This window comes from Coffea arabica, chromosome 2e (genome assembly GCF_036785885.1).
Source record: "Coffea arabica cultivar ET-39 chromosome 2e, Coffea Arabica ET-39 HiFi, whole genome shotgun sequence".
Lineage (NCBI taxonomy): Eukaryota > Viridiplantae > Streptophyta > Magnoliopsida > Gentianales > Rubiaceae > Coffea > Coffea arabica.
Window position 1 is genome coordinate 17,774,263 of NC_092313.1, and position 22,805 is coordinate 17,797,067.

The following is a 22,805-nucleotide window of genomic DNA, read 5'->3' on the forward strand; positions in this document are numbered from 1 at the left end:
GGCCATAATTAAAAGATGATCGATTGCAAACAATTTGCTACCGTTTTGTATTGGTCAATACTTATCATAGCGACATTTTGGTAGAGAGCAGTTAGCTACAAGTTTTAAGGATTGGCAAAAGCAACTCACGTAGAGGAAAACATAATAATGATTTGTTTGGATAGGGTATTATTTGAAATAATTACTGTAGCACTTTTTGTGATGTGATATATGTAAGATAAAAAGGTGGTTGGAAATATAAAAAAGTGGGTTGAAAAATGTGTTTATGATGCAAGCGAAATATTATTTGAGATAATAGTACGCTATCCAAAAGAAGATATGGAGGCCCTGTATTATTGCACCAACAAAGCAGAATTAAAAGAAAGAAATGAATAAGAAAAAGCGAGCAAGAGGAGCTCTGGTGTATGCGTGAATTAATTAAGTGTTAACTAACAATGGTGAAGTTTCCTTGGAAACACAAACATGTTAATTACCAAAAAAAACAAAAGGGCCCTGCCTCCCCAAGCTATATTATCAGTGTGCGCAGACTGACGCGAAGATAATGCCCGAGGCCTGTGCTTGCCGATCATAGTTGCAAATCAAACAAGTTATAAGAGTCCACCAGCCAAGTGTAGGTTGCTTGAGAAGACCTCTAGAAGATAGCCATTGGATCGCGACCATATTCCATGACAAGACCTTGAGGGATAACATCTACTCTTGGCTCCCTGCAGCAAGAACGCCGAATCAGAAACCGGAGATAATGGCACGTCGCAAGTAAAAAAGTAACAGATAATACCTCTAGCATTCAAGTTATTTTACAAAATATGGGAAATATGGAGAGAAAACACTTACAAAGGAATTGTTTATTTCACAAGAATGCACCTTGCTGGTCCTGCCTCTGCCAGCACCCTTAACGGTAAACAGTAGACCGTGTAGCGTCCTGGTTCAACCTCGTCAAGTTTCAAGTTTTCGACTGGAATAATGCCCTAGTGATTCAGCCACATTAGTCACACTACTAACTATAGAACATGCTTGAGGAATTCTCCCATCCTCAAGAAATTCACCAAGTAAATGGCTCAACAGACTCAATGTTGAGAACAGAAGCATAGTGTGTGATATGACCTGTGGTTGAAAGTTTGCACAAGTTGGAGTAGGAAATTGTGGATTCATAAAATCTTTCAAGCAACTTATTAATGCATTAGTACCAATTATGAAGCAAAAAGGGCATCAGAAACCAGTACAGTCCATCATGGTCATAGCAGTGAAGATATCCTTATTCGAATTGAGGTTTATTTATAAGATGAAGAATTTTCCTAGAAGTGATTTCACTATTTTTACTTAATGCACTGCTCATGACATAAGAGGACAAAGTGGCAGGAGCTCTTTCTTTGGGGGAGGAGGTTTGCTTAAGCTTTGTACAATGAACCGCCAGAAAAGTTCTTTCATGCTTTAAATACATTGGCTCAAACCCTTTGAAGACATCGATGTAAAAAACATGTTTTTTTTTTTGGCCAATTTGGTATTAAGTTCATGAATTTCAGCTCAGAAACCTTGTCTTCTTAGGGCGCCCATTAATTCAACAATGTGCGCTAAATGTTTTTGGGGAGAGCAAGGGAATTTCACTCACTAATATGGACATGGGGCAGATGAAGTTGTATCAGGTTGTTGTATTCTTACAATATTTGGTGTACACATATATAAACAATTTTACTTTAAGTAACAAAATTCAACACTTTGGCAGGGAAAAGAAAAGGAACAGAAAAAAAATTCACATGTAGAACAATAAGGGTACCTCAAAACATGTAACAAATATAATAACTGTACACAACTTCATCTAACATAACCGTACCTGTCCCCATTCTTAGTAATGTGACCTTAGCAAAAATAAGTTATTTGCCATGCTGATATCTTTTAGCTGACGGTTTCGTAGGGACTCAAATCAAGACTGGATGAAGAATAGAAGAAACATAACCTTACCCTGGATGCTCCTAAGAAGATTTTGTGAACACCGACAATTTGATCTTCTACAGCAACAGACATGTAATCAATTCCTACAATTGATGATGACAACATAATTTAGCAAAATCACGATACAGCAAAACTAGTATAAGCTTTTCAATCACATAGATAAACAAAAGAAAAGGAGCTTATTAAATGATACACAACAATCATAAAGGAAAAGGAAAATAGAAATCACACAAAGAACAAAAGAAAAAAACAACCACATGCAAAATTTCATCTCAAATCTCTACTCTTTAAGGTATGCTCAATATAAGGTGGAATCTAGTCTTATCAACATTGAGGCCTATATTCACTTATCTTTTTTGGTACATATATTCATTTTATCTTTTGAGTTGGCTCTACATTTAGGTCATATATTCACTGGTAAAATATAGAAGATTATCATAACATAACATAGATTTAAATCCCGTTGTCATGTAAAATATTTACACCATCAAAAAGTAAGAAATCAATTTGCAATTACAGAAACCATTCTAAATTCCTCTATGAGCAATGTTTAAGTCAGGCATACGCATGGTAACTAAATTCCGTTCTTTGACTCACCAACAAATGTGACATCAGTCTTATGAACCAATCTCTGTGCCCCACCTACCGTAAATCCTGTAAAATTTCCTTCAAACTTTTGTTGATCCATCAGCTTCCTAAAAAATGCAATCAGTTCAGATAAACACTCAATTAATCAAATGGCGGACCTTGTCTACTCCGAACGGTATTTTGATGTAGCAGTCACAATTGAAGACACTCAAAGCACTACTTGTGAAACATGATATAAATGCTTGAAAAGAATGAAAGTCTTTGATCATGTGAGTCCCACAATAATAATACAGATTGGCATGAAGAAGCAAATTTGACATACAAAATTACATTTCTGAGAGGATTTCTTACACCACATATCAACACAAAAGTGTCTTTTAACACAAGTAATGAGGGGTACTGCATGCATAGAACATTATGTGACTTGAACATCATCTGATATAGTCTCCATGATGCAAATGGAAAATTGTGAATTTCATTATGATCAGATTTACTAAGAGTAAGGTTCAGCAGATCAAGTTCAAGCTCTTCATCTAACTCTACCTGTAAGTGTTTTGTGTCTTAAAAATTACACGCTTTACTCCTCTAGGAATTTTCAAAGAGTCAATGACATGACCTGTAAGAAGCCAATAATCATAAGATAAGCCATCAGTGGTGTCTAAAAACATTAAACCAAACAAATAGAAAACATTTCAGGAAGCAATAAAGCACCTTCTTTAATGCACATAAGACATTGTTGTGTCAGACATTAACAAGAAATGTCAAGGAACCAACTAAGCCTTATTGGATCACTGGAAATGCTTGGGAATCATAATCAAGGCCAATTGTAAAGCAATACATAGCAGATAAATTATCTTCAAAAAAGCAGCCAAAGATAGAATTAAAACTTGAGCTAGCGACGGATATTTTGTACATCCAACAATTCCTTCACTACTATTATAAAACACCTAATGAACAATTAAAGTCGTGTGTAAGATCAAGGCATTTTTTTTTTCGAAAGTATTATCTACTTGTTGGGACAAACACTTTGGACGAATAAAAAAGAAGCGAATTGAAAAATTGAGAGAATGTAAATGCATTGCACATGAATGTCATCATCAACAGCAGAGATGCCACAAACGATTGGAATTAGGTCCCATAATGGAATGGTATCAAGAAAGAAAATTTTCTAATCATTTTAATGAACTCTTTATTCAAGAAATTCCCTTTGGTCCCAATCACACTTTCGCAAAACATAAGCCTTCAACTATGGCTGTTTGAATTCAGAGACAAAAAGATACTTCATAAGCCTTCAAATCTGGTAGCAGTTAATACAACGCGATCATTAATTCCCCATCATCTACGTAACAAGCATAAAATTGGCCAATTCAATAAATAAATATTGCATTTGTTGCAACCATGTTGCTAATATACACAAAAACATTTGAACTCTAGAAACTAAATGAAGGATTTCACCAAAGAGTTAAGCCTACTAATATGTGGCCATTCTCCCAGATGATGAAATTAGCATTAATTGTACACGCGTAAGATAGGTAGGAATGAGAAAGCAACCATAAGTTCGGTACACGATATAATGTTTTTAAAAAAGGACGCAAAATTACTGGTGCGCAAATAAAAAAAGGGAAGGAAAAAACTAAAAGAGTTGTTATAACCAAAAAGAACACGTAGTACTTTAGAAATGCATACCAGTTATATTTACACCATTTGGAGTCTGAACGACCAAAACAGGACCTGTAAAAGAAGTTTAGACAACTTGCTACCAGAAATACTGCAATTTACTACCAAAAATTAGCAAAACAAAGGAACAGAAACTATTAAGGTGAGCTGACAGAGAAGGTTGTTATTGTACCCACAAGAGTTGAGAGGTTGAGGGAATCGACGGTAACGTGGTGAAGTAACTGCTCCGGGAAAATGTGTGAAGGGGAATCAACATGGGTGCCATAATGAGTGCCGATATTGAGAATACCATCCATATAAGGGCCACCAAAGATTTCAGTTGTTAAATTCCGAGCACCGGTCACAGAACCAAAGGTGGCCATGCCATTCCTCATTGTTCGAGAAATATCAATGATGATGCGGTCATCAAAATCTGCAGGGATGGGGGCGGCGGCAGCTGCCACGGCGGGGATGGTGAGGAAACCATTACGTGCTGCAGCCACGATGGCAATTATGTTGATCCAACATGAAAATATCATTTTCATGTTTTTTGGTTATATTAAACCTCTGCGGTGGCTTCTGAGGAGTGATTCTCCTTAAGTTTTGTAAACCCAGAACCCTTTTGTTGTGGGGAGGGGAGGGGAGGAGAGAGGAGAGACTGGGAGATGGTAGGAAAGAAGATAGGGTTTTTAAAGCGAGGTAGCCTAAACAAATATCTCCGGTCATGCCAGATGTGTTGTTGGAATGACGGATGACCGATGCGGATGCCATAATGGTTTGGCGGAAGCAAACGCGGTTCCAGTGGAGACGGCGAATCCAGATGCAGACAACGGAGAGAGGTAAAGACGGAAGTACGGATCCAAGGACTCAGGAAGACTAAAATTTAGGTTCCAGAGCAAATTTTAATTAACAGACAATTTTGCCCCTCTTTAGTTAACAACTGACCATTCCTTGATTAAAAGAAATTTTAGGCTTCGTTTCGGAGTTGAGGATTTGGACAGAAAAGAAAAGAAAAGAAGAGAAAGTTTAAGGTTGTGTTTGGATTGCATTTTTCGTGATTTTTCATGGAAAAATTACTGTAGCAATTTGATGTATGTGAGGGAAAAAGGTAATAGGGAAATGTGATCACGGAAAACGACGTAATTTTTCGACGGAAACCGGCAATCCAAACAAGGCCAGTTTTTCTTTATTTTGTGAGTTTTTAATAGGGATAATTTCAGATACCTCCCCTGAGGTTTCTGACAGTTTCACTCCCCTCCCCTGTGGTTTCAATAATACCACAAACCTCTCTTGTCAGATTGTGAGGTCCCATTTCTTACGTTATTGGTGCCAAAAAGACTTAAATACCCTCACAAGTTTGCTAATATTTCATGATTATTTGGAAAATTTTAGTTAAGTTAGTTATAAACACAATTAATGTAATTAACGAAAAATTAGAGTCCTAACAACCAATATAGAAAGGGACCTTCAGCAAAATAGCGCCAAACTTAGGCGCCATGGTCTGATTGACATAACAGCTTGATAGGCACGTACATATAGAAGCAAGAAACTTACTTTGTTCCCGCCATTGTTGAGATATAGCAACTGAGGTTGATGGTTGGCAAACAAAGCTCTTGATTCTCGTTAAGAAAGCTCTTGGCAAACAAACTGAAGAGTCTCTTAGCTCATTAAGAAAAATTTACCAGGTAAGTGTTTAAGATTTCGTATTCCATTTCAATATGATATTGGCAGCTTATGATGATTTGGTTATTGTTTGTGTAAGCTTCATACATGTTTGCTTATGATTTTCTGGTTTGTCATGTGACTTGGTTTGCTAAGCCTTTACCAGATTTTGCTTACTTGATTCTAAATTTCTCGTCTGACTTGGGTTGTTTGATATAGTTAGATGCCAAACCTCAGATAGCAGCTTTCCAGCATGATTATATAACTGAAGGTTTCATTTACTGAACTTTCGGTATCCACTAGACATGCATGAATTGTCCAAATGTGTCTGCTTACTCTTAGACAAAATATTCTTACTTCTGTGGGAAAAACACAGAGTCAGGTAATTTTTTTAAAACTAATTCCATACAGGTTTAGCCTCAGTGCCCTCTGTATGTAGGCTTTGCTAACACGAGCCCAGATCACTCAGATAGCTTGATTTCAAAGTAGTGATCCAATAAACATCTTCAATCATTGCATAGCACTGCATTTGTGATCCTTTGGATAAACACCTGAAGAACTACTCACAAGAGCAAGTGGTGTTTTCTGAAGTGAGTTTGCGCCACGCTTACAGTTCCTTCTCCTTGTGATTATTTCATCAGATGTTTGTTCTTTCCACATGATCCCTTTCTGCATCTCACTGTCAGGTCCTGGACTGGAATATGTTTCTAATGTTTTGCGGATGATCTAACTTCTTTGATGGAAAAAGGGGCGTAGCAGCTTTCCAGCATGGTCATAAGCGAATATTTCGTTTACTGAACTTCTGGTGTCCACAGTTATGCATTGTCCAAATGTCTCCACTTTTAAGGCTAGAATTGCTGTCAACTGATATACCTTTCTTCTGTGGGAAAACAACTAAAAGTCAGGTAACATCTTTAGTATAATTTCTCAACATTGTAATTTGATTTCAGAAGCATAAAATGAAGTCAATGGTACATAACATGAACTAAAGTAGTGGACTGGGTTTATTTTCTCAGATTTAATTATTTTTGTTAAGCAAGGGATGGCCAAGACTGTCCTCTACGAAATTTCTAGACCAAACAGAAACTATACATGAATATCTAAAGATGAACACATACAATATATTCTAGGGTAATGAGCAAGTGTATTGGAGCCGCCTTTTTGTGATGGTGTTCATAACTTTTTATTTACCCAACACTGTCTTACTAAATGGTCATTCTGCTCAAGTTTTCTAGTGTCTCATTGTTTTGTGTTCATTTTTTACTTGTATACACTTATAATATTTTAACGGAAGAGAGCTGGAAACATCCAGATTCCATGTCCAAATAATGAATATGTTTGTTAAAGTAAACAAGATTTTTCAAGCTTCCCTGTAACAGCAAGATTTTTTTGTTCTTGGGAATAAAATCAATGAAAACTAGTTGAGTAACCAAATAGTTGAGCTCCTAATGGTTACCTTGCGATTACATCGACAGTATCTATTTCTAATTGTAAATGATGTAGGTGAATTCCAGAATTCACCTCTGCTGCTTGAACTGGCCATTTGTGTGTGTGTTTGTTGCTGCTGCAGTTCATCCAACACCAAGCACTTCACTTGCATCTCAGAAATTAACATTTGTTTGTTGCTGTTTGTTGCATCTCTTGCTGCTGCATTTTACTCTCATAAATAGCCTTCTGGACTGGCCGTTGCATATGGACGTTAGAACTAACTGCCAGAAAGAGCCGTTGCCTTCCATTTTGTTCACTACTGATGTTCAGACCTTAATGAATGCATTGGTCTCACTTACACCCCTCCCAAGTTTCATTCTTCTTAAATTCCCTGTTTTTTCTTCACATGAGATTAGCTCATTAACGCAAGATAATGGGGGCATTTGTGGTATACACTTGTTTCTCTCTGCAACTACTGATTTTTTATTGTTTGTATTTTTAAATTGGGTCTATTTTGGCATTGCCTATCTAGTTTTAAGGGAGGGTTGTGGTATTATTGAAACCATAGGGAAGGGGAGTGAAACTGTCAGAAACCTCAGGGGAGGTATCTGAAATTATCCCTTTTTAATAAGAAAAAAAATAAAGGAAATGAGAGGATTCAAAAGGATGAATAATAGGCAAAAATTTTCCTTCTAAATTGGTTGAAAATAGAGAGAAAGTTTGAGGAAGTTTGTGAAATTTTTTTAAAATACCTATTTTATTTTTTAAAAAATCTTGAACAAATATTTAATAACTTCCATATTTAAAATTATTCTATTAATTCTCAAAACTCTCGAACAACATAACAATTCTCTCACTTTCCTTCTCTTCTCTCATAATTAGGCCTGTCAACGAGTCGGGTTCGGGCCGAAATTGATAAATCTAGACCCGAACCCGTCATACTGTATTAATTCCGGACTCGCCCAAATACCCGACGGGTCTCTTAATCTTTCTCCCGGAATCGCACCCGCTGGGTCCCGGGTCCGGGTCAGGCCTACCCGGATAAGGCCCGTCAAAAAGCCTAGTTTTGCTACATCATTAAAATGGAACTTTGCTACTTCATCAGCATGATCTGTGCAATAAACTCCGAATCAGATCTGGGACACAGCTTTTTGACCAACAACTTGTAAGTTCGCAAGTTAAGTTTTGGTTCAAAACCTCTATACTGACCATACAAGGAACAAACCAAAAACTGAAAAAAAAATATTGAGAAAGCCAAACAAGCCCACAAAATTAGAAGATGCGAATTTTTAGAAAAAGGAAAATTTTTTTTTAAAAAAATGGTTCTTTGTTCCGTATAAACAACTCATACCACATCAAAACAAAACAAACCAAGGGGACCATCAAAACATGCAAATCTCTTTATCCGAACCCAAAGAAAGCAAAGAATTTCACAACTTTTGCACACCAAACATCGGAACTCTGAAACTCACACACACTGACAAAAGGAAGCAAAAGAAAGGATGATTTTGTGCCGGGGTAAAAAAGAGAATCTGAACTATATTTTTACCTGATTGGCAAATCCAATACCAAAACCAAGGAGAATACGCCCGACAATCAACATCCAAACCTTCCGAGCAAAACCATTGAGCAAAGCTCCAGCGAAAAATAGAACTCCCCCGAAAAGCATTGACAACTTTCTCCCTATTTTTCTGGTCATAGGTGAAGCCACAGGCAGAGCAAAACAAAAACTGCTAGAAGCCTGAAAGAGCTGGGCTTCTTTGGAGCTGCAACCGTCAGCGTCAGGTGTCAGAGATGGATTTGGCTTCGCCTGTTCCACGGCGGACTGGTGGGGGGCGGAGGCACAACGAAAGAGAAAAGAGAGTGAGAGGGAGATGTGCGGCGGCAGGGTTATTAGGGTTCGAAAAATTGGGGAATGAAATACACAGTGTACGACTTTTGGTGATTTATTGGTATAGTTTTTAATTATTAATTAATTAAAACGGGTTCGAATCTAATACGGGCCGGAATGGTATATTCCATATCCGACCTGTTTTTCTGTTAGATAAAATAGGTCCGGGTCTCGGTTCTATATACCTACCCATACCCGAAAAATGTTGGCAGGTCCGATCCAGGTCCGGGTCCGGACCGTTGACAGCCCTACTCATAACTTAAGCTTCTTCCCCCCTTCTCTTTTCTATCCAAAACTCCCAAACTGAGATTCCGTTTGATAAAACTGAATCTGAATTTTGAAGTTTAAATTCTGAAATCTGAATATTGAAACAATTAATTTGCGAAATTTTAAATACTAAAAAAAATTTATGAATGTCTGAATTTTAATACTAAACCTATTTATACTGTTGGATAAACATTTATAACTGAATGCTTAATAAGTTAAATTTGATAATTTTGCCCTTGTATCTTTTCATCCAAAAAAGAAATAGAACCTATGATTTAATTAGCTAAAAATGTTAGGTATGAAAATGACAATATTTATTTTTAAATCAAATTAATATAAAAGATGAATTATATTATATGAGGAGTATGGAGAATAAGTGAAAGTCATTCAAAAGGGAGAAAAGAGAAATAGAAAATCATTAGGTAGAGAATATTCGGTTGTTTAATTATATAAGAATTTTGAACATAATTAATAAACAAGGGTAGATTTGGTAGATAAAATAAGGTAATTAAAGTAATTCTATTTATTCTTATCAGAATTAAGCATTCAGTTAGGATTATTGTGCTGAAAAAAATACACACAAGTTCAACACTACTTAATAAGTTCAGCAAATGAATTTTCATTTATCAAACACTCAAAACATGAATGTCTGAAAAAGTTCAGATTCAACATTTTTTTATGTTATCAAACAGACCTTAAGCCATAAGGTCCCCATAGAGCCGTCCGCTCCTTCTCCCCGTCCATCACGTCAATGCGCCCCTCATCGCTCCGTTACCGACTCAAACATTTACGTTCCTCCTCCTCACCTACAAATCAAAGATGAAACCAAGGCCCAATTTAACCCACTCAACCACTTCCTCGGCTTTGCTATCAAAAGCCCTAAGGCAGCGAATTCAGTTTTTTTTGTTTCCCTTTTCATACTGAAAGTGAGGCGCCAACAAACAATGAACGAAATGGCTTCAGCGGATACTTATTATTGTTCCTATATAATTTGACGGTCACTCTTTTGTTTGTCTATTCCTGCATCATGCTTGATTTTTTATTTTTACTTAGAAATATTCCAACCTTTCGATCAGATTAATCTTCTAAATCTGCATAAAATTTTACCTCCAAAATATACAGTGAGATAGTACAAAAAAGCCGATCACGAGACTTACTGATAATTACCATACTACGAAACTAGTCTGATTAGCTACGAGGAGCACATCATGCTTGATTGATTCAGTAAAAATGTTGACTGAAAGTTGGGGACAATTGGTAAATCAAAGTAAGGGACATTTGCGTCACTGATGCGTGCAAAGTACTGATTCGACTTGGATAGGAATTATTTGTCAAAAAATTATACGGTGAATAGGAATTATTTATTTGCATCGTAATCATATTTTTTAACACAATTTTTTATTTTTTTAATATTGATACACTCTCTGGTATCCACGCATGTGGATAATAATTTTTGATGATGTGGCATCCACATAAATATCAAACCCAAAAAACAAAAAAAAAATCATGGGTTTGAGGGTGTGAAATTCAAGTCTACTCTCCCTCCTCCATCACTCTCCCTCCTACAATCCTCTTCCATTATTTCTCTCTATCGCTTTGCTATAATAAACTCTTAACAATTGGAGAAGCCACATGAGAGAATATTCAAATCATTTCCGGAAAAAATTTAATTTGATTTAAATATATTTCAATTTTCAACCGCTCATTAATTTCAACTCTATCATCCCATCCCATTCCCATATGAGCGAAGCAGTAAACCCATCCTTATGAAACTGAGCAACACTTAAATTATAGAACCGATGATTACGTTTGTTGTAGTATCTTGATAAAAAGGCTTTATGGTCTTCAAAATCCCCTCACTTTGATATTTTATGACAACAACTGGTCAGGCTCATGGCTGCTCTCTTTTAGGTAAAGCCAATAGTGGCGGAGGTGTGAGAGGAGGGTTGTCAGAGTGGTTGAAAGAGAGTAGAGAAGATAATAACAGTACTGATGTTGATAGAGATGTTGGGTAAATTGGTCTTTAAACGCTGACACATAGGATCGGATAATCTTGCTCAACGCAGTCCGAAGATAGAATATCATTTCCCATCATTTCTTTATTTTACATATATCACATCGCAAGTAATTATTTCAATAACATCCTATCCAATCATTATTACCCATAGCAAATTATATATTCCGCTCACACCGTCTTCCTGACAAGCATTTCTAGTACAAATGACAAATGATATTACACCTCCGTGCAGCACTGATCCTCCGCATGTCCACCCACTCTCAAGTATCCTTAGCCTCCGGAAAATATCCATGCAAATGTGTGAGTTGCAGATGAACCGGTGAAAGAGAGCTCAGAAACAAATTATAAATCTAAGTGCTAATTTCCAGCTCAAGATGAGTATCAACCAGCTTCACTCCAACACAGAAAACACAAGTGCAAGGAAAAGCAAATATGACTCAAGGGCAACTTACCAGACGGTAATGAAAATATCTTAGGGCATATCATTTGATAAGGATGCATCGGATGGGTGATCCCTCGGCACCAAGCAACCTCAGAGGTAAGCAATGCAAAGTATAAATTCCTGGTTGAACCCCATCCAATTTCAAGCCTTCCACAAGAATGATTTCCTGCACCATCTCAACAATTATAATGTAAACAGAAAAATTCTCAAATCAGCAATGCCAGCATGGTAAACCTACTAACTGTTTTTATGTTTTTCCCCAATATAAAATGGTGAATTCTGGAAAATCATCCAAGTAGGAAACAAGTCAATTCCACAAAAGAGAGGGGGGGGTGGGGGGAAGATGATTATGACTGTAATTGAGATAAAATGTTTAAGCTGGCAAGGTAGAGAATATTACCCTGCTTTCCAGGAAAACAAGGTGCGAAGGGATCAGATCAACAAATGCAGCAACAGATAAGTAATCAATTCCTACAAGCCAAACAACCAAATAGATTAACAAAAATGTTTTTTTTTTCCTATAACTCATGAGAGAAAATTCTCCTATGCATCATGACTGAACTTAATAATCCACAAAATTCTCCAGTGGTACAAGACCGAATGACATTGGTCTTGATCGTTGTTCATGACACCCTGAAATATTGTTACTGCCTGAATCTCTAGAATTCAACAGGTTGATATGGACATGGTGCTTCCTATATAAGTTAATATCTGATATTCACGAACTAGAATCAGAAATATGACTCAGTCCTCAAGAAAATTAATCCGGCACAACTAACTTACTGTGTCTTGGCAAAAATATCAAAACCTTAGCAATATACATGTATATGGAAATGGCTAACAAGAGCACAGTTTGAGTAACATTTTTGTGGAGCATGGTGGACATGTGAAAACTATAGCAATGCCAACAAAAATATCCAGTTGCCTTAGTGTATTCTATGCAATTAACTCAGGTGTTACAGCAGCATAACAAGTTAAAATAATATTTCCATGCAGCACAGTAAACATATGAATATAACAGCAATTCCAACAAAAATAATTCATTTGTGGTCATGTATTCAGGTGATTAATTTAGGTGTCATGCTCATTATAACTAAGGGTCCAAGTGAAGGGAGAACATACCGTATTCAGCAGATATTGATCATCATTATTAGTCACGTGAAGTGCACATTATGTTTTACAACAGAATAAGTGTAATTGCCATGGCAGCGAATATAAATATTACTCTCAACAAAATACACCAGGAAGCTACAGAATCACAATAATCTAGCTCACCAACAAGTTTGATATCAGTGTTATCCACGAGCCACTGTGCTCCATCCTTCATGAATCCCACATAACTAGTATCAAACTCCTTCTTCAACATAAGGTGCCTGAAAATGGAATTAGCTTGGAGTAAATCAAAGTTAATCTGAAACAGAAAGTCTCACCAGCAGTAAAGCATCCTTCCACTGGTAAAGTGACCTGCCACAGTGCTGGAGATCATAAATCTCATCCCCCCTCCCCCCCAAAAGGGGGACCTATTAGCCTTCCACTTGACATTTGAACTATTGTCTACTACAAGAAAATTAGCAGTTCAAACCCAACCACTAGTAAGAATTAGTTTTCAATCAACTAATGGCTTTTGAAACTAAAACCTAAAACCATCTGATGCAAGACCCTCTGATAACTTGTTGATTATTTGGCCAATGCTACAAGAGCAGCAGGATCCAACATTATGCATAAATCTAAAATTTCTTATTTTGCATGGTGGGAAGTAATGTGCACTTTTACATTAGCACACATGCATCAAAACCTCTAGCTAGATTCCTTTCTCATCTAAAGTAATTCAAGCATGGAACTGAAACCAAACAAATCATGCTAAATCTAGACTGAAACTTCTTACTTCCTCAGAAGTCAGAACTGTGTGCCCACAATATCTGGTATCTCGGGTTCTCTGTTTGGAAGTCATCAGGGATGACTTTTCCATGGAATTTGTAATTTTTCTTGAACCGTGCCTTTTCCAATCTCACAATAGATTTGGTCAACTTGTAATGGTTCGCTAATGGGAGCAAGGTAGAATGAAATCATCATTCATCTTAAAAATCAAATCCCCAAGCTTATTTAGTATCAGAAGGCAGACAGAAAAACGTAGGAAGACTCTCAATGTCTACAATCTTTCATTTAGCAGGGTCTCCCTAATCCCTGTTGTATGTAGGTGGGTGGCGTTTGGAAGCGAAGGATTAAGGTCTATAATAGGGAACCGTTACCATATATTATTATAAAACAATTCGGTTCCTCTCAATTCCTACGTTTTTAACTTTAACCAAAAAAATGCGGACAGCAAAGCATATTTGACAAAAATCATTCAGTTATCTACATTAGAATTACCAATACATGAAGCATCAACTACTACACGTTGATAAGATGCTTCAGATGACAAAACCCATATTTCAATCACTTAAATGGGCTCTATTAGTTTTTGCTATGAATTTTGAGATATATTTGTTGCATGAACTTTGATCAATTGTAACAAGCTATAGCATCCACAAAGTATAAATCTCAACCACAATGTGGACTAATGAAATAACCTGTCAGTGTTTAACGTTCTGAAAAGTACTCGTTTTACTCCCCGGGGGATATTCAAGGACTTCATAACTTCAGCTGGAATTAAAAAGGAAAAAGGAAAAAAGACAATGTTATTTTGTGATTCAGAGATTAGCAAAGCTACGAAGTTTTGCTGCGTTATTATACCTGTCAGATTTTTGTCCCTTGGAACATCAACTAGCAACGCAGGACCTGTACAATGAAAAGCAACATGGTAGGGAAAATTATGCACCTATTAAACCACAGAAAACAATGACTCAGCAAATAGCACAGAGGAAAATATGTGAAAAATGAGTATGCATTCAAGCTATTCATACACAAGAGAAGAGGCCCAAAACTAATGCATCAAAGTATTCACAAGGAAAGGGCACACTTGCAAAGTCACCAGGAGAAATATCACACACACAACAGAATTTCACTAGAATAAAATAACCCATGCAAAAGTACTTGACCCATGAATGAAAAGTAGAAATCCTCATAAGGAATGGTCAAACAAAGAGCAGATAACTTACTGTATAAACACCCAAATTAGAATATTAAAAAATAAATAATAAATAGAAAAAATGAAACCGTCTTTGAGTATAATGTAGTAAACAAAGAAGGAGCCAAAAGTCCCACGAATAACCATAAGAAACAAGAAGTTCTGATTAGGTCCCGATGTCTAATCCTTGCTTGGAAGCACAATATTCAACCAAAAAGTAAAGGACAAATTTACTACAGTACAGAACATACTGACATTTGTATTAATCCTATGTTACACGGCCAAAGTAATTTTGATAGTGGTAATATCAGCTAAAAAAGGGAGCAAGTTCGCAACTAATACCATTTAGAACTCTGAGGTCTAGGGAGTCAATATCAAATCCAGCATCATAGTAGTGATCATACATATGCCCCGGAGCATCAACATGAGTGCCAGCATGAACAGGTATTTTCAGCTCAGAGAAATTATAATCCGACCCATTCTTCATGCTTAACAAAAGAGTGAGGTATTCTCCTATACCATCAGGAGTTCCCACAGGTGTTTCAGGAGTAAAGGGGTGGGTGATATCAATTATTTCTCCACCTTCGTAAACTTCTCTCCTCTCAGGCCTTAAGTTACCAATATTTTTGAGACAAGCACCTGGTTCATCACCATAGCCAGTTGGGTATGCATCATCAGCCGATGAAAGCGCCGAAGATAGCAGCTCCGTACATACCAACAACACGATAAGAGCCCTCATCTTCTTTTGCTTCCCAGAGAAATCAACTGGAATAAATGACTAGAAGTGTCCCAGTAGATATGATTGCCTAATAACATGTCCTTGAAAAGTCCAGCTGTTGAAAGGAAAGGGATCCTGTGATGGATATTTTATTGAAATCGGGGACAATGAAACCAAACCCAAGAGCATCTTCTCATGGTTGTGATTTTTTATTCTGGTTCACTTTCCATGTTTTTAAAGCATCAACAGATACCCTGATTATCACACAGTTTTAGGCACCTATCTTTTGTCCTTTATTAAAAAAGAAAAGTTAACTCTATCCGTTTACTGCACTACAAGTCTACAATAATCTCCATGCCACGTTTTCATGCTTATCCAGGGCATAGATCAAGGGCATAGACTATTGCCCCTCGCTAACAGTAAAATGGAAATGTGAATGTTCTCGCCAACAGTTATAAAGTGGCGTGGCCCGGCTCAGGTAAAATCCTTTGAACTGAAAAACCTATTATTTTCATAGGAATTTCACCCTGACCATTTTACTGATTTAATTTAAGGTGGCAGCCAACTCAGTACACGTCGATAAGGGGGATTCCCTTGATTCAATCCAGCTGGTTCATCACCTCAAACCACTTGGCGGTTTTAACTAATTACTAGTATGCACCACAAAACCCACAGCTTATGACGTGTGATGCACGTGCTGGGCAGCAAGATGATAAAACTTCGAAATGCTGTTTGTAATTTAATCAAGCAGGTGGCGGCACTCAGCAGGTATCACACACCAATGCTTACAAAATTGCGAAACGGGAAGTAGAAATACAAAATTACCAATATTGAAGAGTGAGAAATTAGGGGCGTTGGTTACCGTTGAGGACTTCGAGGTCCAGAGTATCGACGTCGAAGCCGGCATCGAAGTAATGATCGAACACATGTCCCGGCGCGTCGACGTGAGTACCAGTGTGAGTTGGGAGCTTCATTTGGGAGTTATTAGCTTCAGAATTATTCTTCATGCTGTAGGGAAGCCATAAGAACTGGCCGATGCCATCGCTTGAGCCCCAATTCGGCATGTCAGGGTGGTAACGATGAGAGATATCGAATATTCTGCCATCACCATAGACTTCGCGTCGGACGGGGATGAGGTCGTCGGTGGTGGTTTCGAGGCCGTATGATGACGGGTAGGCGGAATTAGAAGCAGTAATTGGTGGGAGGATAGTGTGCACCGCGGCGCATGCCAGCAGGATAGACAGCGTGAATTTGATTGGGCGCGCCATAGCCAGGCCTTTCCTTTGTATTCTGAATTCTGCAACTATTGCAAATGGACTAGGAGTCTCTGTACTCACTTCTCTGTCGGATTCATTCGACTCAGTGGAGGGATGTACGAGCACGCGCTATGAAGGCGCTTGGCAGATTAGTGGTGGGTTTAGTCAAATCCAGAAGATTATTATATCATATCTGGACGATGCAAATTTGTCATACAATTACTTTGAGGGAAATATATTAACTAAGGAAAGGTTTACGTATCAGGGAATAGTTGTGTGGTTGAGAAAACGCGCTCCTGGGTTGGGTTACAAACAAATCAAATTATTTGGAAGTCGATTCAGTCAAAATTTGACACGAACTCGATAGTAGACTATCGAACTCGAGCCAAGTATAAGGAAATTGAGCTCGACTCACAAGTCCAATTATAAATTTTTTATTTTGGGTTACAAATGAATCAAATCATTTGGAAGTCGATTCAGTCAAAATTTGACACGGACTCGATAGTCAGACTATTGAACTCGAGCCAAGTATAAGGAAATTGAGCTCGACTCACAAGCCAATTATAAATTTTTTATTTTTTATTAAAACAGTGAAATTACATATATATATATATATATCAATAATGTTTTTATTATTTATTAAGGGAAAATAAATATTTTATTTCTTTTTTACAAAGTAAAATAATTATTTTTTATTTTTTTTTAGCTCAAGTAGACTCGAGTTCAAGCTAAGCTAAGCTCGCATTTGAGATCGGGCTTGAGTTTGAGTTTTATATTGAAAGTTCGTTGAGGTCAAGTTCATGTGTGATAAAATTGAGTCGAAACTCGACTTGATTAGACTAAAATTCGACTCGATTCAATTCATTTGCAACCCTACTTCCCATATAAGGGTATAATCAAATCTAATTAAATCGAACACCCTAGCGTTCAAGGTTGTTTGATTTTTTTAACGAATTTAAAATTTTGTTCATGTTTGATTTGTTTATTTGTCAAACCGAGTTTGAATCAGTTTTTATCGAATTTGAATATTATCGAACATAAAATACTGTTCAAATTTAATGTGACTAATTAATGAATCAAGTTTGAACTAGTTCTTACTAAATGAACCAAGTTTTATCTAATTCTTATAAAATCAAACTCGATTCAAGTACCAACTTGATTAATTTTCAGCCCTCCTATATGAAGCGAACTCCCAGATACTTGGGAGAGCGATATGACGGGCATTGGCTAAATCGTCATATAAATTTCATATGGAGTTGAATACAATTCCGTCCCTTGTAACTTGACCAAAGTACCGCTGGCCCTAAAATTTAAGATGTTGCAAGTGGACCCTCTTCGCCTTTTATTTTTTGGATCCAACAGGGGAAGGTTAAAACTTAAAAAGCGGAGAAGGGATGAGAAGATATAAACATAAAACCCGCAACGGATCTTCTGTCCCACGCCCTGTGCCACTCTCTATCCTAATTTTTATTATATTGCTATTTCTCCTTCACAAACATCATGTTTTAATTCTTTTTTATTTCCTTAAGATCCAATAACTATTAATTGAGTAAAAAATAAATACAACAGTTTCAAAAAACTAATATATAATAGAAAATTAAAAAATACAGCAGAAAATTCATAAAAAATCTCATTTTTTATGCATTTTGATTTTTTGAGTTTGTTAAATTTTGTGTATTACTCAATTAATAGTTATTGTATTTTAAGGAAATAAAAAAGAATTAAAACATGATGTTTGTGAAGAAGAAATAGCAATATAATAAAAAGTGGGATAGAGAGTAGCACAGGGTGTGGGACAGAACATCCGTTGCGCATAAAACCTCTGGTACCTCGGCCTCATGACTTGCTGCTCTGAAAACCTAAAATGATGTTTTATTTAAGTTCAATTTTAAGCACCTATTCAATACCACTTATGTAAAAAGAATCCTTTCATTGATAGTATAAACTTGATTAGTTCTTCATAAATTTCCTCAATTTATTAGTTTACTACATATTTCTACAAATGTTAGTTTTATCTTCACAAATGAGCCCCCATTAAGAAACATTGAGCCAATGCTTCAAATCCAAATTCAGTACATGAGACGAGTTTCTTGTTCGCATTTGTGGTTTAATCAATCAGGTCAAGGGTTAAACCTTTTTATCTAGAATTTGAAAATTTTGAACAATATTTAAATGTAGCGAGAAAAAATTCTTAGTGACTAATCGATTCAATTATCTGAGGTTTTCGTAAGAAAATTCAATTATCGATAATTTGTATACATTTAATGCAAAATTCTACGTTTGAATGCATTAACATAAATAAATTATCCGAGGTTTTGATAAATTAATTAGTTATGAAGTGAAATGGGAGAGAAAGTGAATAAATATTTGAGGATTTACACCTAGTTAATGGCTAATCAATTATTTTTCATTATGAATTAAATTAATTATCTGACGTTTTGGTACGAAAGGATTAGTGCGTATAAGATTGGCCAACCAAATGAATCGATTAGCCATTAAATAGGTGTAAATATCTGCTTACAAAGAAAATTCAATTAGCCATTAACCAAATGAATTGAATTATTCTAAGTTAACTAAATGTACACAAATTATCAATTCAATTTTCTTACCAAATATGAGTTGCCTAAATGCATACACCAAGCCATGATCCATGATACACATGCAAAACTTAAAATTTAAATGTAAATTTATATGAAATGCATTTCAAATGTATTAGTGCATGTAGAATTTACTCTTAAAAAAAAGTTCATTAACTAGGTTTAAATAAATAAATGCACACAAAGCTTACCATACAAATATGAACACTCATATTTATCACACATGTGCATTAAAACAGTTTTCTAAATTAATTTTACAAAAAAATTAATACTTGAACCCATTCTTAACTAGTGCTTGTGACACTCTTGCTGGCCAAATCCATAAATGAATAGGCATAAACAATTGGATGTCAAAGAAATTCGAGTAGGGGCATCCAGTACTCAAATTGAACTGAATTTTGCAATAAGCAGACAATTTCAGATCGTAAAGCTCTCTCTCTCTCTCTCTCGCCTTTCCCTACATTAGAATATATGTTTATTTCAAGTCTCAACCAGTTACATGGTTTGAGTTTTGAACCCCTCCCCCCCCCCCCCCTAAAAACCCACCCCAGAAAAAAAAAACACCCAAAAAAAGAAAAAAAAAGGGTTATTTGGCTCGAGTGGTGTTGGTTTTAGACCAAAATAAATCATACAAGTCACAATAATTTCTCTAATAAAATTTAACAAATAAATTAACAAAAATTCATACCTTAATCTTGCATTAAAAATGCAAATAATTTGTACCATAAAAATGTTGATTTGGCATAGGTTGAGGCGCGGACTAGGTCGCTCTCTTTAAGACGATTCGCGCCCCTACGGAGTATCTCCGGTGTAGTAGGGCTCAGCACGTCGCCTCCAGGATACAACAGCCCAGCCTTTTGCACACTGTAGTCTACTCCAATCTATACTATTGGAGCAAGACAGAAACCTCACACTAACACTGTTCTTTGCCCTATAAACTCTTATAGTAGTGGAGGAAAAAAAATAGAAGGTAGTATAGAGATAGCAAAGTATATATTTGGTTTGGTTGATAAATGACTTATATATAGGCTAAGAAATTAGGAATATTAGAATTCCAACATTAATAGGAATTAAGACCTCATATTTCAGTTACAAATTGAAAAGTCTAGATTCATTGTATAACGGTAAAAAATTACTAAATGAATTCATAAAACCTAATCATTACATAAGTTACAAATGCAAGACATAAATCCCATAAGTTACACATTTAAATGTTTTAATTTGTAACTGAAAATCTATTTAAAGAATTTGTAATTTATTTAATTTGAATTCAAAATAAATATGTGATATTTTTTATTAAAATATCCAACAAGTGGTAAAGCGAAAACATCTCTGATATCCGGGCAGACAATCACCCTAAACAATTGGATTTAGTGATTATGAATACTGAGTCATTCAGCTGTCTAGGATACGTATATTGCCCTCTAGTTTTTATTATGTTAATGATAATTGACGCACCATTAATTAGAGAGTTAAGTTAATTTTGCTCGGAAAGTTAATATCATTCTCACGAGCTTCATTATCTTAAACTCAAATCTCCCAATCCAATCAAGCAAAGCAAGCATGCCATCAAGAAGGATCAGCACGAGACGCGGCTGCAAGCGGCGGTGGCATGTAATACGAGCCCCTCTGTGGAAACTGATTACAGCTACGTTTACCAGTCTGAAATGTGTAAAGCTACAAGCAGGTAAATCTTCCTGAAATCCATTTTTCTGCTTTCCTTTTTTTTTTTTGGGTAAGAAAATTCATTTTTGTCTGCTGATCAGGTGTTTCTGGAGATTGTTCGTCATGCACGAACTATTTAATCAGATATATATATATATATATATATATATATATATATATATATATATATATACAGAAAAACTGCAAACGCATGAGTGACTTGTTTCTGGACGTCTTGCAGGATTACACCATGAAGTAAGCACCAAATACTAGCTAGCTATATGCAGAAATAATCAATCTCTTTTTCATTTCACATATATCAAATCATTACCACATATATATATTTATATTTATATTTATAAAAGTTTTAAAAAATAACAATTCATCCGGAGTCATCGGAAAGGAAAGTGTAGCATGCCTTTTGGGTTGGGCCGTGGGTTTCCCTTAGATAGTGGGGGTGTGTGTGTTATATGCGGTTGTTTGGATCGGAAAGGAAAGTGTAGGGGTGAAATTAGAGGGTAGTTTACCTCAGGGAATTAAACCACTGATAATTGAGACCGCGTAGACCAACCAACTCGCCGGCTTTCCATTAACATTTGTCGCTCCGACAACTCACACACTTAAACGTCTGAAATATCTGAGTACGGAATGACAAGGACAATAACGAAAGGGGAAGGTTTAATATATATGCCTGAGAGGATTCTGATGCTACCATGGGAAAGGTTTAATACCTTAAAAGAGGAAGTACAATAATGAACTGTTACTCGAAGAACGACAATGCGGTTTCATTTTTCGCTTTTAGTACTCACTTTTTTTATATAACATTATTATTACTTCTCAGAAACTTTGGGTGATCAATATGATCCTGTCTGCGCACACTACAAATTCCTTCTTGGTTGAAGTGTCGCTCCAACTTGCTTTTTACCATCTTTAAAGATGCAGTTTATAATTGGAGGATTGTTAATGCCACTTTGCTTTTTTATTAATAACATCCTCACTATCATTTTTATTATATGATTTTTATTTATTAGACTGTATAATAAAATAATAGTAAAATTGTCTTTAGCAAATAATAGAGTGCAAATAACATTTTCTATTGTCGTGACAGGCTAGAAACTTTAGTAAGAGAAATTGACAAAATTGTTGCAAAATTTGGGGCTTAGTTTGGGAACTACAACCAGAGATGTAAATGACAAAAGGAAAAACTCAAGTCAAGAGAGAAACTGCACTTGAATTAAGCCAAAAATATATATATATATATATATACTCACAAAGGCAATTCATGGGAGAAGGGGAAAAAATGGAAAGTTAATTATATCTTTTTCTTTTTATACCTTTATTCAGAAGTTGAATGGAAAAATGTGGAACGAGTTTAGATTCTACTGGCGTTGTGCTTTTGTTCTTTAACATTTTAACAATGAAAAATAATGAGTAGCCCTCACCTCATTTTCTCTCTATTTCTCTCCTGCTAAAAAGAAAAATATAATTTACGCGCATTAAAATTTCGTATCACATTTTTTTAAAAGGCTTTTACATGCATTTTAAGGATAATCTTCCACAAGGACGACTATATTGTTATCAAATTTACCCCAAAAAAAAATAAT

The 22,805-nt window shown here is 36.0% G+C and overlaps 2 protein-coding genes and 2 long non-coding RNA genes across 7 annotated transcripts; 1 reads left to right on the top strand and 3 right to left on the bottom strand.

Moving 5' to 3' along the window:
- Positions 1–372: 372 nt before the first annotated feature.
- On the bottom strand, positions 373–5,153 carry LOC113731457 (cyclase-like protein 2). The gene is made up of 7 exons (XM_027256744.2): positions 4,385–5,153; positions 4,222–4,266; positions 3,079–3,151; positions 2,545–2,642; positions 1,957–2,030; positions 832–965; positions 373–704 (listed from the first exon to the last, which is right to left on the bottom strand). Exons 1-6 carry the CDS (start codon positions 4,734–4,736, stop codon positions 843–845), a joined length of 765 nt encoding a protein of 254 aa, XP_027112545.1. The 5' UTR covers positions 4,737–5,153; the 3' UTR covers positions 373–704; positions 832–842.
- Positions 5,154–6,165: 1,012 nt separating this feature from the next.
- LOC140036778 (uncharacterized) lies at positions 6,166–9,214 on the bottom strand. 2 transcript variants are annotated; one of them, XR_011840319.1, is made up of 3 exons: positions 8,831–9,214; positions 7,375–8,392; positions 6,166–6,733 (listed from the first exon to the last, which is right to left on the bottom strand). It is a non-coding gene; the product is annotated as an uncharacterized lncRNA (long non-coding RNA). The 2 variants fall into 2 exon arrangements; XR_011840320.1 differs by having other exon boundaries at positions 7,310–8,392.
- A 2,268-nt stretch (positions 9,215–11,482) lies between these two features.
- LOC113731458 (cyclase-like protein 2) lies at positions 11,483–17,132 on the bottom strand. 3 transcript variants are annotated; one of them, XM_027256745.2, is made up of 7 exons: positions 16,546–17,104; positions 14,632–14,676; positions 14,469–14,541; positions 13,174–13,271; positions 12,299–12,369; positions 11,909–12,064; positions 11,483–11,731 (listed from the first exon to the last, which is right to left on the bottom strand). In XM_027256745.2, the coding sequence occupies exons 1-6, from the start codon at positions 16,949–16,951 to the stop codon at positions 11,939–11,941; spliced, it is 819 nt and encodes a 272-aa protein (XP_027112546.1). In that variant the 5' UTR covers positions 16,952–17,104; the 3' UTR covers positions 11,483–11,731; positions 11,909–11,938. The 3 variants fall into 3 exon arrangements, with proteins under 3 accessions (XP_027112546.1, XP_027112547.1, XP_071935592.1); XM_027256746.2 differs by lacking the exon at positions 16,546–17,104 and adding an exon at positions 15,308–15,945; XM_072079491.1 differs by lacking the exon at positions 12,299–12,369 and having other exon boundaries at positions 16,546–17,132.
- On the top strand, positions 16,025–17,200 carry LOC140036779 (uncharacterized). The gene is made up of 2 exons (XR_011840321.1): positions 16,025–16,161; positions 16,238–17,200. It is a non-coding gene; the product is annotated as an uncharacterized lncRNA (long non-coding RNA).
- Positions 17,201–22,805: the final 5,605 nt, after the last annotated feature.

Coding starts and splice junctions, on each gene's coding strand:
- LOC113731457 (XM_027256744.2), bottom strand. CDS start 4,736: ATGAAAATGATATTTTCATGTTGGATCAACATAATTGCCATCGTGGCT. Junction 2,031..2,544: donor GACTGATGTCACATTTGTTG/GTGAGTCAAAGA, acceptor CATCAATTGTAG/GAATTGATTACATGTCTGTT. Junction 966..1,956: donor TCTTCTTAGGAGCATCCAGG/GTAAGGTTATGT, acceptor CTGAATCACTAG/GGCATTATTCCAGTCGAAAA.
- LOC113731458 (XM_027256745.2), bottom strand. CDS start 16,951: ATGGCGCGCCCAATCAAATTCACGCTGTCTATCCTGCTGGCATGCGCC. Junction 14,677..16,545: donor GGACCTCGAAGTCCTCAACG/GTAACCAACGCC, acceptor TTCATTGTACAG/GTCCTGCGTTGCTAGTTGAT. Junction 12,370..13,173: donor CACTGATATCAAACTTGTTG/GTGAGCTAGATT, acceptor TTTGGCTTGTAG/GAATTGATTACTTATCTGTT.